An 18,870-nucleotide genomic window follows, 5' to 3' on the forward strand; every position below is an offset into this window, starting at 1 on the left:
GGGTGGGAATCAAACCCACAACCTTCGGCGTGAAAAGCAAGTATCTACCAACTACGCCGACCGGCTCGTCAAGCCGGTGATATTACTCTGTTTAGCAAATTTGTGTTATATTAAAATGTCTTATTGTTAATAAGATAATGTCTCTAAAAAATTATAAATCAATTTATTCAATAAGCAAAACAAACAAAGTTTGAAAAATATAGATCCTTGTTAAAACGGAACAAGGTTTTAAATTTATTATTCAAACACAAAATGGCGATTGTGCAAAAAAACGTTTTACATAACGGAATGAAGTTCGATCGCGTTGACTGCAATAAAATCGATGTCGAGACGAGTTTGAGATAAGAAAATGGAATAGACTTTAACTTCTATTTTCATTTTCTTATCAAGCTCATACAAACATATGAATTAAAATCATTTCTACACATTTCACTTTGTAAGCAAGAAAGTAATGGATTTATAAACAATATTAACACGTTTAATATTTTTCGTTTATATATTTTGGGACCAATTACGAAACGCTATCCTATTTTAATAGAAACGTATTTTTCATAAGGTAATTTTGCCTTTAAACATTTTTGTTGTTTTATTTATTCCAACGTTAAAAAATATAACGTACAAAATAATTGCAGTATTATATAAAACAATCCAATCTATATATATAGTACATCAGACTATATTGTACTGTATTGAACTTTAAGGTCTAAAGCAAGAGCCTCCTAGCGTAGGAGGTGGTCTCCCCGTTTGTATATTATAGTTTCGAGTACCTAACAAAGTTTCGTATCGATCCCTGCATGTTTCGGTGCATTTGTACTGCTCGCTGCGGCCCGTACGTTTGACTTAAGTTAATAATTATTGAGCCTAGTTAAATAGAGTCATGTGTTCGTTAGTTATTTTAAGTTTTACCTTTATATAAGGACAATAATTTACAAATATTTTAATACATAATATGAACATCAGAATTGAAATGTTAGTATTTCAACGGAAATAACAAGCGCCATAACGTAAAATTTTCGTTAAAAATATTTAATGAATCTTTTTAATTTTAACTTAATCTTTGGATATATTAAATTATATATTGACAATACCAGCTCGTATATAATTATATTACGATTTTATATATTATTTTTTGAAGCAATCGTTCTACGTGACTATCGTCAGCTTAATTTCGGTTTTAAATTGCTTCGGACGAAAAGGGCAATTTTTTTGAAAAACGTTTTTTGTCAATGATATTTTAGACACGCTATACAAAATACACTTCACTAGGTTAGACGACGTGTTTTTCCTTTAGAAGCATTCGACATTGCAATGTACACGTACAAGTAGCATAAAGTACAATACTGAAATCAATTTATATATTTTTATTTAATATATATTTAATGCAGATGTTTCCTTGTCTCCTTTGAAATTTGTTTTTTTGAATCTCTATGACGTATTTTAGATAATTGATTACATTTTTAAATAAATATTATGCTAAAATCAATGAAAAGGTAATTTTAATAAAATATTATTTTAATAACGAAGAATTTTGTTATTAAAATATATCTCGTGATACAAAATCATTGTCGCCGTATTACAATGATTCGAGATTGACTTTCTCATATTAATATTACTAAAAATCTCGGTAGGACTAGGAGTTGCCAGTGACGATCCTTATATGTATAGACTAGAATTATATAAAACTTGAATTTCTATTATATGTTATTGACGTACAGTATATGTATTTTATTTATATCTACGTATCGAACACTCCGTTATATATTTGTCGATGTGAAATTGTGATCGCATGATAAAATAAAACATATTTAAATAAGTATGTTATTAAATAAATGCTATTATAAAATATTTAAGTATGATATACAAGTCATTGAATTTGTGTCTATTGTGAAAAAATAGTTAATAATTCGTATGTTATTTAAATAGCTTCATACGTCGTCTATACTAATATATAATTTTAATATGTATGTTGTAATGGAGGTTTCTATTCGATGCGTCTAATATATATAGTATTAGTAAGAATATTATATATGACAATCACATATATTGCGTTACCTTGAAATATGGGATGATAGTTTGGCGATTTTAAAAGACATCTTAAATTATCGTGTGTTATAATGACGTTATATTTTGAATAATCGGCTTATTAGTGTATCACATAGATAAATAAAAATTGTAATGTAGTGCTTGCCCGGTTTGAACACGCAATCTCCGGTTGAGATTCACGTGTTCTAACCGCTCTGCCGTCTCGGCTCTTAGACAATACATCTAAATTCTTTTAACGTTGGTAAATCTGTTTATCGTTACAAAGTTACTCTTTGAGATTATTGTTTATTGTTATAGCAGTGTAAATTTATAAATGTATATAAAAGCCCAATAAGCGAAATTTTCATTTTCATATTTTCTTGCGTTTTAAATTCGGATTATAAAGATAAGAATTTACTTTTTTTTGTTCTTCCGTACGTATACATATGTGTAATGATTGCGTATTGAGAAGGGACGCATTTGCACGAATCTCACCTTTTTCTAAAATTAATAATTGACTTTTATTAAAAAAATCTTATTTATTTTATTATTATTATTAATCATATAGCGTTTATTATTATTATTCATGTTATATCTAAGTAATAGATATATAACCGTATATTATAAATAATTCTTAAAGTAATATCATTGTTTGTTTGGCATTGTTGTGCCTTAGATGTGTTAGAATATTTTCTGCCTTTATCTATTGTAAATTTAAATCCCGACGCTTATTAGAATTTATTATTATGTAAATATGAATGAAATGTAAAAATGTTGTATTTGAATAACAGGTGGGTAAAAGTTATAATATTAATAATGTCGACGAGAAACTATACAACCGTTCTACCAAATTAATTGAAATAGTGTGTATAGTAAGTTTAAAATTTAATTAAGGGATAATTTTAATGATGTAGTTTTATAACGAAGTTAAATTATTTCATACACGTTATTATAACTTAGGATTCGAATTTGTCAAGTTCGAGAACGGGTAGGTAGGTTATGTTACTTGGGCGGCATCGATCGACAATATGACCCGGAGCATTAACGATTGTATTATATTTTTATATATTTAATTCCAATCGATTGATACATATGTAAAGTGGTTCAAAACGGAAACGAGTATATTCGTATACAGTCTCAGTGAAACTCTGAACGTTTGGATATTGTACCGCAAAACTAAATGATTATACATTTTCGAACTTACTTATAAACGTAGCTTAGCGACTGATCACTTAAAAACAGATTTCTCCCTTTCTGTCAATATCGTTTTGACATTCGAAAGAAGAAGACGGGCATTGTTTAACCAATCACCCGATAAATAACTTTTACATGTAATGCTCTTTATGTTCCGATGTGAAGATGCGCCATTTATTACAAACTATAGTTATTAACAATAAACATAATCTTAAATCACGTATGTTTAGAATTTTAATTTTAATTATAGGTATGGTGTTTAGCAACCAATCTATAATACCTAAAATACTTAAATAAAACGTATTGAAATTGTAAAGCGATAATTTGCAATAGATTTATTGATACGTAGAAATCCGTGTCTAGACGGCGTAGATATGTAAGTTATTCGGTTATGTTAGACTGTAATGTACCTGCAAAAGATTCGTCTACTGTATTCGGAATTAATGTAATTATAGGTACGAATTGTAGGCCATGGCTTGCAATAGATGTTTTACGTCTAAAATCCAGTATAAAAATAATAGATTAATATATCAAGTATTTTGTCTTGCTGTTTGAAATGGGCATAATATGGGGCTGTTCGGTGTATATATAATTATTGCAGACATAATTATTATGTACATAAACTTGTACCGTGAAGGCATGACGGGGTTATGTACATTTGTCTAAAATAATAGGAGATGTAATTCGATATATTCACATATTTGTGCATGATAAATGAAACGCAGATTTTGCCTTATAAACAATGAATAACTATATCGAGTGCTTGTCTAGATTCGTCTAAAATATCAAGTTTTCATTACTAAACCATAGACGTAGATGAACAAAATATAGGTTCGTCTAGGTTATCTGTGAATGCAAATCGCTAGCATGCACAATGTCGTTATATTGTAGGCTTGACATTTCACCTGTTACATATAACAAATGTACGAATATTCATTTATGATAAAAACATGCCTAACCCCCATTTATACCGAACAGTATTATTCCAAATCGACTATTTCACATTAGGAAATTTTAACGTTAAGAATAATAAGTAGTAGGCAAAAAAATATACATACATATATATATATATAAATCATGTTAAAAAAACTATGTCTACAATTAACAAATTTTTTCCAATCGTTTCGAGTACTCCTTTGACTAAAAATATTTAGGTCTATTATATATTGACTATTTAGTATTTTATTGATGTCAAATAATTCATGTCATTTTAAAGTTTGCATGTGATTAGTTTCAATCTCAGTTTTGCGGTACCGAGATATCTAACGGGCTCATTGACTCTTTAACATGAAAAAATAAATAAAAAAATAGGCGGCAATCGAGCCTGTTGAATAAATTTTTTTATAGTTTTTAGTGGAGTACTTTAAAGAGACTAGAATCGTATTATTTACGCACAATCTTAAGATATTTTTAATCTTGTGTGATACACGTTACATCATCACACATAATACTTATTGATTAATTAATTTATTAATAATAATTATATGTGTGTTTAGTATTAACGTTATGAATTATAATTAGAATTAAATGGTTAATTATTCCATGGGACTTGTAATACTATTACTTAAGTTTTTAATAGCATCAAGTCATTTTCGATTGAAGGGATTGTTAAATTTCCGAATTTGTATTATTTATTGTAATGTTAATAGATTTAGAAAAATATTTGATAATTGGTGTTTGGTTCGGTTTTAACGTAATTGTTTAAACATAATAAGATCGAATTATAAACACATGTTTTTACGGTTATGTATTTAGAGCAGGTCCTATGAAATGATATGAAAAACAGCTTTGGTTCAACTTTACAACTTCGAAAAAATTTTGAAATTCGTAAAATGGACGCTTTGATACAATGTCAAGAGTTAATAGTTAAAAATAAAGAGAAATAATTAGTAAGAAAGTTTCGACTTGTCACGATAAAAATTAAAATAGTTTAAAAAAAAAGGTATTAAAAAATGAAGTATTATCTTTGTAAAATTTGCTTTAATGATTCTTTATTGAAAAAAAAACCTTTTATGAACAATAATGTACATAATAATTACCTAAGTTTATTATATTTTGCTCAAGTGATTGCAATACCGTTAAATTGTATTGACGAAATAGCAAGATATTAATTCCAAAAAATATTATACCGTCGCACACAATTATTATAATACGTAAATTAATTGGTTATCTTATTAGTAAATAAATTATTGTGCAATATTTAATATTTGTGGTTCAATGTTTCAAGTAGAAAATGTGTACACTGTAGGACTATTTAGTACTTATGTCTTTGTAGTATATATTTTAAAATACTTTTCGCTTTTTGTATGAAAGTAATAATGGTGAAGAAAGTATTGGCAATCGCTCTTTGTATCAAAACTAATGTGTTGTTGTGAGTAAGTTTTTTTACAATTTCACGTCTCACTATTCGTCAAAATCTTCATGAAATTTTGCATACACGTTGTGAGCGGTACAGAAAAGAACTTAGGGTTAATGGTACCAATCCCACCCCTCACACGCTGACGAAGATATGGGCGGAAAAATAATTAAAAAATATATAAATGTTTAAATTTTATAAAATACTGAAATCTTAATGTTTTTTTTTTTATTCAAAATTTTTCACTAAAAAGTTTAGTGTATGTTGCTTACTATATATTAATCAATTCATATGATAAATGTGTATTTCGATATAATTCATGTAACTAACTAGCATTGTGGTCATTTCTTGAATGATACATAATAATATTTATATAAATATCTTTTATTGATTTATATTATGTCGAATTTGTATATTTTTTAAAACGTCAACTATGTATTTTATGGCATTGAAATAGACTTGCATTTTTGTAATTATGTCTTTAATAAAATTAGTAAGAATAAACAAAAAAAATAATATTTTAAGCAGACTAAATTCTAAAAGTTGTTAGATAGCAAAATATTTGTTTAATTAAGCAGTTTAAATAATTAGCAAACTATTCAACGTTGGTATTTTTTATTTATTAATTATTATTCTTTATTAATTATTATTCATATATCTAAGATTTATATGAGGGCAAGTATTGTAATAATTAGTTTTATTCGAGCACGGATTTGTATGTGTAATTAGTTATAAATAAGTTGGACCACACATTTTTATAATTTAAGTTGTACTTTGTTATTGAGCTTTATAATTTTAATTGTTTATTATTATATAATACATATATAGTAAGTGAAATTTACTTGTTTATTATGTACCATTGAAAATGTATAATTATCCTTGAAATAAATATTGTAGTGTGAAAAGTTGTTTTATTCGTATTAATTTTTTCAATTGATTGAAAAAATGTTTAGGAAGTTGTTGGTTTTGCTTGTTAAGTTCACATTTAGTAAAATGTCTGCGTTATTATTTAGAGAGGGTAGCGGCCCTAGGGTAGACCGAGAGGAGCGATCGCTCTAGACGCCAGGTGACATGGGGTGCAAAAATGTCAAAAACAATTTCTCGAGGGACATAAGCGTTGTTTGATTTTTGTAAATATGGTAATTATTATTTGTATAACATTAACCGAATTGAAATTTATGTAAAGTTAAAGAGTTAACCAAAGGGCATTGATAATAGAAACAGATTATTTTGATAAGAACATTAAAATAAATATGTTTTCATTATTAAATATTCGATTTAATACAATTTTAAAATGACTTGCTATGCACGGTCTCAAATGGTAGGTCTAAAGCCAGACAAATTCGCAGAGAATTTATTATATAACGTCATCTACGCACTGAAAAAAGGATTTTTGAAAATTTATTTCCTAAGAATGCGTTTACCCGGGTTGAAAGTTAGCTAGTTTTGAAGTTAGAAATCTGGAAATAGGTGTGTAGTCTTCGAGTAAAACGTGTTAGTTACAGCGTGTTTGAAGTGTCATCTGCAAAGAGAGTTAAATAGGATATGCAAGTTTGCATGGAATTTCATCATCAGTTTAAAAGTTATAAATATGTAATTCGGTCTTTAGGCTTCTGTTCCGGAATAAAAAAGGAAATTACATCGTGCATTCTGGCATACCTAATCATGATATATTTCCTTAGCTTCCGCAACTGACAAATCGTTGCGCTCAGCAGTATCATATTATCCGGGTAATTGAAATAGTTCACAGTTAAATAACATTTAAATATATTTGTGATTATAATTCATCTCGTGCTTTACGATGATTTCGCTGACACCGCTCAGAAATCCGGACGGATCGCTAGCTCACAGTCCGCAAGAGCAAGCTGATCTCCTGGCTAAACTCTTTGCCGACAATTCCGTCATCGATGATTGTAGTGCGCTGCCACCTACAATACCTTCATGTGGCCATACGATGCCTGACATTAAAATCAGGCAACGTGATGTGCGTGCGGAGCTGCAATCACTTGATGTACGGAAAGCTAGTGGTCCCGATGGAATACCAGCCATAGTGCTGAAGAAGTGCGCAGCGGAGCTGTCTCCTGTGTTAACGCGCCTGTTCCAATTTTCTCTCTCTTCGGGATGTGTGCCGGAGGCTTGGAGAAGAGCTAATGTGCAAGCGGTTCCCAAAAAAGGGGATCGGTCTGACCCAGCAAATTATCGGCCAATAGCTATCACCTCAGTACTTTGTAAGGTGATGGAACGGATTTTAAACAACCAACTGATCCATTACCTAGAAGATCAATGTTTAATTAATGATCGTCAGTACGGGTTTCGACCAAAACGGTCCACAGGTGATCTTCTAGCGTACGTAACACACCTCTGGGGTGAAGCTTGTCGATACAAGCATGGAGAATCGTTGGCTGTCAGCCTCGATATCTCCAAGGCTTTCGACAGGGTATGGCACAGAAGTCTTCTCCCCAAGCTGCCGGCATATGGTCTGCCTGCTCAGCTATGCACCTGAATTGCCAGCTTCCTACACAAGCGTAGCCTTCGTGTTTTAGTTGATGGTTGCGCTTCACAATTCTATGTAGTGAATGCTGGGGTCCCCCAGGGATCTGTGCTATCTCCCACACTCTTTCTTTTGCATATCAATGATATGCTCTCTCTTGGGAACATACATTGCTATGCAGACGATAGTACAGTGCATGGTGGATACCACGGACGCGCAGTGGCTGGGCGAGCGGAAATTGAGGAGAGGCGGAGGGATCTTGTCATTGAACTCGATAGGACGTTAGAGCTCATCGCCAAATGGGGCTCTGATAATCTTGTTGAGTTTAATGCCAAGAAAACACAGGTATGCGCTCTCACGGCGAAAAAGTCAACACTTTCCCCTCTTCCCTCCCTCTGTGGTACTCCGCTGGTGATGCAAAGCAAAATCGCCATGCTGGGGATTGACGTTCGCTGCGACTTTAGTCCAAGGGATTACATCGAGGCTGTTATAAAAACAGCTTCACGGAAACTCGGAGTTCAGAACAAGGTGCGGCGCTTTTTTACGCCACAACAACTGTGCCTGCTGTACAAAACACAGGTACGGTCTTGCGTGGTAAAGGTCACAAACACCCTTGAACTTTTACAATTGCGTCGTGAGATAGCAGCACTGAGCGCTATCTATCGACTGTATCACGGCGAGTGCTCTGTGGAATTATTCTCTCTAATTCCTGCTTCAACCTTCCTTCTTAAGTCCACGCGAGCTGGTTCTCGATGTCACCGCCTAACTGTGACATCAATTCCATCGCGAACAAAGAAATTTGGCAACTTCTTTCTTTGTCGCACTTCCAAAAAATGGAATTCCTTACCAGCTCACGTGTTCCCGTCCTCTTACAACCCGGGTTCCTTCAAACGAGGCGTGAAGAGGCATCTAGCGGGCCGGCAAGACGAAGGCGGCTAGTGCAGAACGTGTTTCCCGTCTGTACTGGCCGTCGTCGCGTTTGGACTCTACTACCACTTACCATCAGGTGGAGTAGAGTCATTTGCCCTCACAGCGAATATAAAAAAAAAAAGATGAAGGAGAACATCGTGAGGAAACCTGCATGAGTCTAATTTCACTGAAATTCTGCCACATGTGTATTCCACCAACCCACATTTGAGGAGCGTGGTGAAATAAGCTCCAAACCTTCTCCTCAAAATGAGGAGAGGAGGCCTTTAGCCCAGCAGTGGGACATTCACAGGCTGTTACGGTACATTTAAATAGCGTATATGACAATCTGTATTATTGTTGCAGACCTCTCCGATAAGCTTGTTTATCAGTGCACAAATCACACTCCAAGCCATATGGATGAAATATAACTCCAGCCCATCATACGTTGTTAATCTAGATGGACCGTACATATACCTATATACACTATGTATTATATATATAGGTTCGGTAAAGATTTTAGTATATAATATTAATAAAAAAGCAAATGCGTTTCGTAGTTTCGACCGATTTAAATATAGACTTTTTTTTATATACGTGAAAAGCGTGAATTTCATGTTGTAAAATTTAGAATGTAATACGAAATCAGATTAAAGGCTTTAGAAAAAGGGAATTGAAAAGTTGAACTTGTATTAAAAAGTTCTAAATGTAAGAGCAGAAATTAGTCTTTATAAGATTTTCAGTCACTTGATAAAATTTTCAAAAAGAAAGCGGATTAATTACTGCATGTAAGGGCAACAAAAGATATTCCATTTTGATTTTTGCGAATTTTAAATCGTACTAATTTCGCACTAAGACAAAATAATTATTCTCTAAAGGGAAAATAATAAAGTTAATTTAAAATTATTATCAGATTAAGATAGTTACCAAACCAGTGTTCTTAATGTTTAACATTTGCATATTTTATGAAAATTTACTTCCTATTTTTTATCAATATTTACTGATAACTAAAAATCTATTATAACTTTGCAACCACAATGTTCTTTTCCACAACGTTAATTATTTAAATCCTAAACGTAGAAGACATCATATAAGCATTTTCAAAAAGTAATCTGCTCATATAAATTAGAATATTTTCTGTACTTCGTTTTATGTTAATTATTGAATGCTCTATTCTGTAACTAGGGGTCCGCCAGCCGGGTAACAGGTAAGTGTAGATGCTTATATTTATATCAAATCCCTCTCCTCTCATTTCAGCCCAGTGGGCGGATGGGGGCCCACAGACGAATCCACCCGACCCCACTTCCAACCTCCTCGCCCACTTATATAATGGCCTCCACAAGGCTTGCGCATGTCTGGATCGCCCGGGCTCGCTACGCCCTGGTCAAATCTGGGCATTCTTCGTTTCTGCTGCATAGCGTGGTGACGTGTCTCTCTTGAAAAAAAAAATTAAATTACTTGTATTGATTTATTGAATGAGCGTATTGAAGTTCAGTGATTATTGTTTTGGAAAAACGTAAGTATTTTAAAATATAATATTGAGTAGGTTTCATTAAAATTTTTTTTGCTGATGCTTATTAAAATATATCACTAGGTCTTTCGTTATGAAAATTTAATTTTATGTTTTATATAAAACTTATAATGTGCAATTGAAAAAAATAATTGTGTTCAGCAAGCGAATGAATGTTGCTGAGTCTACTTGTTTGCTGCTGCGAATATATTTTCATATCAAATATTAATAATTTGACTCGGACGAAACCAGATAAAAATAGTGTAAATATCATTAAAATCATTGATTGTTTATAAACATGAATACTTATATATATATTAACCATATATGCCTTTGCTTTTGTCTCATTATTATCTTAATATCAAAACCGTACGTCCTTAGACAATTGGTATTAACTATCGTTTAATTTTTAGTTAAAACAAAAATGACAGTCTGTATGAAGCACAAACCCGTCAAAAAGCTAATAATGCCTACAAAGCGAAATTTGAACCAAACCATGTATACTGGCACCAACGACTTTAACCGTATGTTGGTGGCCTATCACCACATGATGGAACAACAGAGGAATAGCGAAGGTAGATGCAAATTCTTAATTTTAATAAATTTATTAATATATTTGATATATTATGTAATATATATCAGTGTGCATACGTGTAACTACTTATGTATATACCTGTGAGTCTGCAGTATACATTTGCGCATGCGCATACGTTTATTAAAAGGGTTCGAAGTTTACTCCGATCAATGAGTACTGCCTACATACATATATATGCACGAGAGTGCGATCCACCAGCCATGGCTTGTGTAAAATAACTTGTATATGTAATGCTTGCAGGTGAAGTGCCTGGAACTCAGAACTTCAAGCAATTGGCGAAGGAATGGATTGAACATGATGGTGAAATTGCTTGTATGTATTTTCAAAATATTACGAGACTTGTAACTGATTAAAAAACATAACAAATTTATGTAAATTTTTCTCTCTCTTACAGCGTCCTCAACATCCCCTTATCCACCGCGGCAAGCATTCTGCATGGCTACTTATAACAATCATCTAATTGTCGAAGAAAAAGTCAAACATCTTGTCACAGCATTCGACAATATTGTAAGTCCTGTATTTCTTAACACACATACACACACATTCATTCATACATACATCCATACATACACACGCCCACAGACACACACAAATACTCATATATAAAATTAACTTTTTATTTAAGGTACTTAACAAATTAAATCATTTTAGGTGCTGCAGCAATATAACGCGCCGAAGCAGTAGCTCAGTTCCGTTACCGTTCTACGTTACGCCTCTAAAAATTAGAATATAAGGTATTTATCCTTTATTTATATTTACTGTTAGCTCTCAATTTCTTTATACAACACGGAACAACAACGAATCCAGAGAATATATTATAAGAGTACTACCGAAAAAGGAAATGTATTATAGGTGGAAATTCTTAATTCTAAAATCTAATCAATATTAGTACCAACTATTATTATTGGAGTCAATGACCGATTACACCTCTACATAATTCATGTTTGTTTCATTCAATTGTTATAACATAGAAACATACAATACATAAAAATCGGACATGTGGTTTCCCGGTGGAATTTTAATAATGCATATTTGAAACAAATTATAACATATGTGTTCATTTAAAAAATATATTAGTCTTCGGGTTCATATGTATTTCGCTTCACTCGCTCTTTTACATATTTATTTTGTATATAACAATCATACAGATAGAACCTTATGTTATTTATAATCGGCTACAGGTTTGAAAATGATAACCAGTCAGTTCAAGAAAATTGACAAAAGCAGCCAGCAAAATTTCATTTACTTATTATTATTTATACATTTAAAACTATAAATCTAAAATATAATATGTATCATCGAAACACTAATACTAGAAGAAAGTAATTATGTCAACGGATTGTATTTGTAATCAAAGATTGTAATTCATCAATGTCTGTAGTTTTCTTTTGGTAATTGTATATTTATCAATAGAAATAAGACGAATAGAGCTTAGTAAAATGTTGATATACTTATATTGTACTAAACTAAAGTGTATTGGAATTATGATGTTACTCTAAAATATTACTGAATTTATATTTATGCGGAAAATGTATAAGTAAAATTTACAACAACTGACCTCAGTGTAATAAAAATGTAGTACGTATTATATAATGTAAAATGTAAATACACACAATTATACCAAAGTTACTTTCAACATTTCGATCATATAGATGACAACGATTTAAACAAATAATATAGCACGGAAAAAAAATATCTTTTGTTTTTAAATTTAATTCGGCTTACGTATACAAATATGCAAAATTATTGGTTTTACTTTCAGGATATACCAATCCTCAACGACAATATTTTGTAAACGGTTAACTTAAAGTCCCAGTTATCTGCGCATACGCATGACAGTCTTGTCTTGTGCAATATTTATCAAATTAATATATTTTTTTGTCTATTATATTTGAAATGATCTATATTTTGAATATTCTAACTTCACTGTGAATACAAAATACTAGATTATTTTCCGCTAAATTATTCAAATCACATCTGTATTGAAATAGATTTCATCCACGGGTGAGGGTGACGCGTATGCAAAATTTCACAATGATCACATGGGTAGTTAAAACGCGAAAGCGTAAGAAACAAACACACTCTTGCATTTACATTAATAATTATTTAAGATGAAGGGCTCTTATACCGGTATTTGTATTTTTGTTGTTTCAATTAATCAATTGATTATTGACAATATTTTCAAATATTCTAATAATAAATCCGTTTATTTTTCGTCTATTATATTCGGGTTGTTTTATATTCTCTTTAATTTTAATATTTCGGATTGACTTCGGGTTGAATCGAACTTCTCGAAATTCGAAATTGCTATAACTTGCTATTAGTTGTATACGACAACTGCTACGTACGGTTGTACGTTTGTTACGGTTGTAGTTATATATCAAAACCCACATAAGTACAGTTTTATAGTTCATAGCATAAGCTGCATCTGGACAGGTGTGACAATATTTAGGTGGCCCCTTTTACCTTGATAACTCATTAGTAACATGATTTTATTAGCTCTATCTAACCCACAAAAGAGCTACTATTTTTAAACAAGACGGACATTTACCGTTAACGTATTTTTTTGGGAAAAACCTAATTAATAAACTTAATAATATGAAAATTAAGACAGAAAATGAAACAAGAGACAGAGCGTCTTCACAGTAAATGAAAAAATCCTTAAGTTCGTTTCCGGCTTTACGAATGCAATGCGATTATATACTTGTCTCAACCCGACTTAGGCATACGATTTAAAACAATATTTACAATATTGTAACATAATAGTATTTTTAAAGTAAGATTTTCATTACCATTCGCTAGATAGGGCTAAATGTCTTCTTCTTGTCTAAGCTTTAATAATTATAAGAGCAGAATAAATTGAAGTCCTTCATAATATGTAATTAATATGTTAAATACGTTACGTTATAATAGCTTTAAATAAAAAAATAAAAATAAAAAAATATTAAAAAATAAAAAAGAATATAAAAAAAAACAAAAAAATAAAAAAACAATATAAAAAATTAAAAAATCAACAAAATATATAAATAGTGCATAGAAATTATAATATTAAGACGGTCGTTTACAGTTACAATAGAGAGGTGTGAGTTAGTGTGAATCAATTTCTTAAAAGTGCATATATATAAGTTTTGGGGGTAGTTGGAAATTTATTTTAAAGTGGGTCAGATATAATATACCACCACTGCACCGTACCTCCTTTCTCTAGAACGCTAGTATTGACATCTAACAGAGGCTGTCCTCTGGACACTATTTCTATACTAGAACAATCATATTAATTCTTTATTCAGTTTCGTGATTACAATAGTAATATTTACGATAAAGATATTAAAATTTAAGGAAATTCTATCTTAATATAACAGATAATTAATAAGTAACAGAACGCTGAAGGAACCATTGATAACAATGGTAACAAACAACATACTATTCTCATTTTAATTTAAACGTTTTTATTTAGAGTAGAAAATCCATTGATTTTTAGAATTCCAATTCGTGCATAATAATACTGATCATCGGGCTGTTACAGCAATGTTGCATTTATCATATTAGTTGTTTTGAATGTCACGACTGAATTTCTAGGCTCCTGTTGTAAAAGCGTATACATTGTCTCATAAAAGACTTACTAAACCTATGTGATCTGTAATGGTAGTCGTAAGCTTATACTTGTGTCTATGGTAGTACGTCATAATTTCTGGGAAAATCTTTTATGTTTTTTGTGCGTACATACATAACATTACCAAATATATATTGAGAAGAGATAGTCATTATTTTAATTTATTTAAATTTACATCTTAATGAATCTTTTGGGCCTAGGCCTTTATAAATTGCACGAATATTTCATTTAATTGAACAACATGTCTCACGCCTCATTAAAACCATATTGGAACTGGACTGTCTACACAAACATAAGAAATAGATTTATTGAAGATTAGTTCGAAAGTGTATATAGACTTTGTAAATTGCATATAAGCATACGAGTGCTGCGCATAAATCACATTAGGTAGGTAATTTTTAAATATATGGAAGATATGATGGGAAATTAGTTTTTAAGTGTATCGCTTAGTAAATTAATTAAGTATCATCCAGCCGTTTCATAAAGTATCAACAGTGTGTGCTCTAATAATCGTGAATGTAACTGCATCTGTCGCTCTCAAATATGAAGTTCAATAAGTTTCATAGCCAAAGTCTCAAAGAAGTAATAATGGCCTTGAACTTTTGAGTTTCATTATGCGATCGTCTTGCGTCTGATTTCAAATTGTTGTAGCATTGTAGAAATTTTTCAATTTCTCGACTCTTCGATTTGTCATGAATGCGACTAGTATCAGTCATTATAAAGGGATTCAGGTGTTTCTTGTATTATATTTGAAAATGTGCGGAAACACTTCCAAAAAATCCAGAGCTAAAACATATTTTGTAAATATTATTTGATACTACGATTTATAGTCCATTAGTAATGTAAGTAGTAAAATAGTCTTTTGTTCGTAAATTTTACGACCATTGCATTTTTTCAGCATCTATTTGAATAAATCAGCCGGTTTTGTTGCATCCATTTCATTATTTTATTTATATAGATATAATTATATAATAAGTAATTAAAAAAAACAAAAAAGCAGTAAAAAAAATTGTGCGGTCGGCGTACCCACGTCCGGAACGAAATTCTTTAGGATAATTTTTCAACTCAAAACGTGTTTTAAAATGAAGATTTTTAAAAATTTTTAAAGCGCAGTCTTTATTTAACTCTTTCTAATTTATATATTTTTTATTATCAATGCAAAAATGTTAAGTAACGATTTACATTAATAAATTACATTTAATATTTTTTTAAGAAAACAGTAAATGATTAAAATTTAAGTATGAAATAGCGATTAAAATTAAAAGTTATGTATATAAAATAACAATTTCACTAAGTTTATTTAACAATTACACAGGGTTGTCCTTTTATAATTGCAGTGATGAAAGCACGTATTTTACTTGCCTTCCAATCGATTCAAAACGACCTTCGCATTATTAGCAATTAACAACTTCTATTAAAAAAGACAAATTGAATTACTGCTAAGTAATTCTGGAAATATAGTTTAATATTTGAAATAAATATTTTATTGCAATTTACATAACTCGACATAATTTATTTTACACAAATTATATAAAAAATAATATTAGCAAACATTATTTTAACTCCGTTCACAGGTGGCGCTGCTAACATAATTAAAATGAAAATAAGTTTTGCTTATTGCATAAAATAATTAAATTTTATTCAAAATAATATATTAATTCGAACGGATTTTATTTTGAATATTTTCATAGTAAATTAAATATTTCAACGATAGATTAAACATCAAAAATGTGTAAAACATTCAAACAATTAAAACAGTCATTAAAATAATGATCTTATATTTTCCAATAACTACCGAAATAGAATTTCTAATTTTAGAAATAAAATAAAATCATTCAAACGATAACTATCATTTTAACGGAACAAAGTGATATTTGACATCCGAAACATTGGGAATCAAAACCGAAATGAAAATATTAAAATGTCAAATATTTTTATTAATATAAGAAACAATTATAATAATTTATACTATAATATAATATTATTCTACAAGAAAAAAAGGCAACTTTTTTAGTATTTTGTTTATTTATTAAGTCTCTTTGAGGCTGGAATTTACTTTACATATTTATTTTATATCAATGAACTTTGCTAGTTATATGTGAAAAAAATTGTTTTATTTTAATTTTTTATGTGTAAGTAAAAAGTATTTATTATTTAAAATAGTTTGAATTTCTGCAAAGTACCAAAATGCAAAATAAAAAAAAAATCGATCATTGTTATTGTTTGGAGCGCCATCTATGAACATACGATGGTTATTAAGGAATATCGTGTCATTATAACGTAGTACCCATTATTGCTGCCTTATATTGAATTTTATAAAACTTTAATAACATTATACATTTATCCATAACTTATGTTTCTCTTATTTTAATTTTTTTTTAAAGTTTACATATATGCTTTTCGCATATTTTTGTTCGTATTTGGAATTTTACATAAACAAATGGATACGTATCCATCTATTATCATTTCAAGTAATTTCACTTTTGTTTATACATCAACAGTATAAAATAGAAAGAGACAGTAACTAATAGAAAAGAGAGCAAAGGTCACATAGAGTAGGCATAACGCTTTTTCGTTATGTGACAATTTCCGCCATTTCACTCTTCTAGACACGTAAAAGAACTTCGTTCCAATAACTACACATAAAGTAAAAAAATAGAATGAAATGAAAATAGGCTTTAGATTTAAAAATATTCGTATAAGCTGTTTGATATTGTCGGCGCTAGTCATATTATGCACTAACAACTTTTGGCATGGCTTACATTATTTCTGGCACGACCTGCTTGTTGAACGATGAACATTTGTTTTGTCTAAATTAATACAATTTCCCGTGGAGCGTCGGGATAGAATAGCACTCCCCCATCTCTTCCCGTGGGTATCGTATGAGGCGACTAAGGGACAAGGTAAAATGAGGGGATGGGGAGTGCCTCTCTGCAACACACCACATGGCTACTGCGTTCGCCGTAAACTGTAACCAGCGTGGAGAGTATGTCTCAACTTTTTGGAACCCACTTCATACGATCGAAATTTTTTTTATTAAATTGTCTTCGCCATTTAAAATACCCGGCCGCCTCTGATGATTCTTTATTTACATAATTATATGTCCGAAAATTATATGCCGTTAATAGTTTATAGTTGAAATTAGTGAAATCAATATTAGCTGAGTATATACCACCTGTCAAAACGTGTTGCCATTAAATTGTATTTTAATTATAAGCTCTAAGTAATTCGACGAACTGCTGAGTGAGCCAGATTGGTGTTAAGAACTAGGAATGGTTAAAGTGTCTCACGGCACCATAAAAATCATGTTAGGATAAACGTATTATATAATTAAATGCATTTAGGAAAATAGTTCTTAAGTACATAAAAAATTAGTAAATTATAGATAAGTAAATTGTATGTAGGTGAGGTTAGTTTTTATTTTATATGTAGCATTTTTTGTAGTAGCAATACATTTTTAAATTTTATCCATACCAGTGCATTTTATCTGTATTACCTTTATCTTTCACTCCTTTTTATCTTTCTTCACAGTGTTATATAGTCTTTCTATAATCTTTATGAATTTAGTCGCTCACTATCGCGGTATGGTAATTTTAACTGCATAGTAAGTTAGCTGCTTTCATTACCTGCTTAACAACATTACGATACACATAATAAGTAGCGTATTAGAGCCGGAATCTTGTATTGGTCCTAAGCTTCAAGATTCCGTCATTAAAGTGAATATTGCCTCCAGAAATCTCTGTTTTAGTAAAAAAAATCTGTGAAATTTGTCTTAGGCAGAAACTCACTTAACTGATGTCACTCCAATTTAAATTTAGTAACACGCGTAGTCTTCGGAAACCCTTAGTCGTTTAATTATGATCTAAGAATCTTGTAGCTATAGCAGAAGATTGGGAAAGCGTTTCTTTAATGACGGTTGCTTCTGGTGATAAAGATAATTAGTCGATTTTATTTTAAAACAAATTATTTATAAAAATAAATATCGCTGCATTCTGCGAGTATTTTATATATTTAAATTAATACTTTTTAAATTGATTCTTTAACCTTTTTTATTTATAATTTTTTTAATTTATTTATGTAATATTTAGTCATTAACGAATTAAATTATTTATTTATTTATCCATTTATCTTGAAAGACCCCGAAAATATTATCTGTCTTCCATTAACTTGGTATTAGCAATTTGCG

The 18,870-nt window shown here is 30.5% G+C and overlaps 1 protein-coding gene across 1 annotated transcript; it reads left to right on the top strand.

Annotated features, from left to right (window-relative positions):
• Positions 1–10,392: 10,392 nt before the first annotated feature.
• Positions 10,393–11,758, top strand: LOC126780640 (uncharacterized). The gene is made up of 5 exons (XM_050505262.1): positions 10,393–10,485; positions 10,893–11,054; positions 11,315–11,386; positions 11,469–11,581; positions 11,726–11,758. Exons 2-5 carry the CDS (start codon positions 10,904–10,906, stop codon positions 11,756–11,758), a joined length of 369 nt encoding a protein of 122 aa, XP_050361219.1. The 5' UTR covers positions 10,393–10,485; positions 10,893–10,903.
• The last annotated feature ends 7,112 nt before the right edge of the window (positions 11,759–18,870 follow it).

Source organism: Nymphalis io, chromosome Z (assembly GCF_905147045.1).
Source record: "Nymphalis io chromosome Z, ilAglIoxx1.1, whole genome shotgun sequence".
Classification (NCBI taxonomy): Eukaryota; Metazoa; Arthropoda; class Insecta; order Lepidoptera; family Nymphalidae; genus Nymphalis; species Nymphalis io.

Bases quoted from the DNA above. Each gene is read 5' to 3' on its own strand.
- LOC126780640 (XM_050505262.1), top strand. From the start codon at position 10,904: ATGACAGTCTGTATGAAGCACAAACCCGTCAAAAAGCTAATAATGCCT. The intron at 11,055-11,314 runs GTAGATGCAAAT...TAATGCTTGCAG, and splicing joins ACAACAGAGGAATAGCGAAG to GTGAAGTGCCTGGAACTCAG. The intron at 11,582-11,725 runs GTAAGTCCTGTA...AAATCATTTTAG, and splicing joins TCACAGCATTCGACAATATT to GTGCTGCAGCAATATAACGC.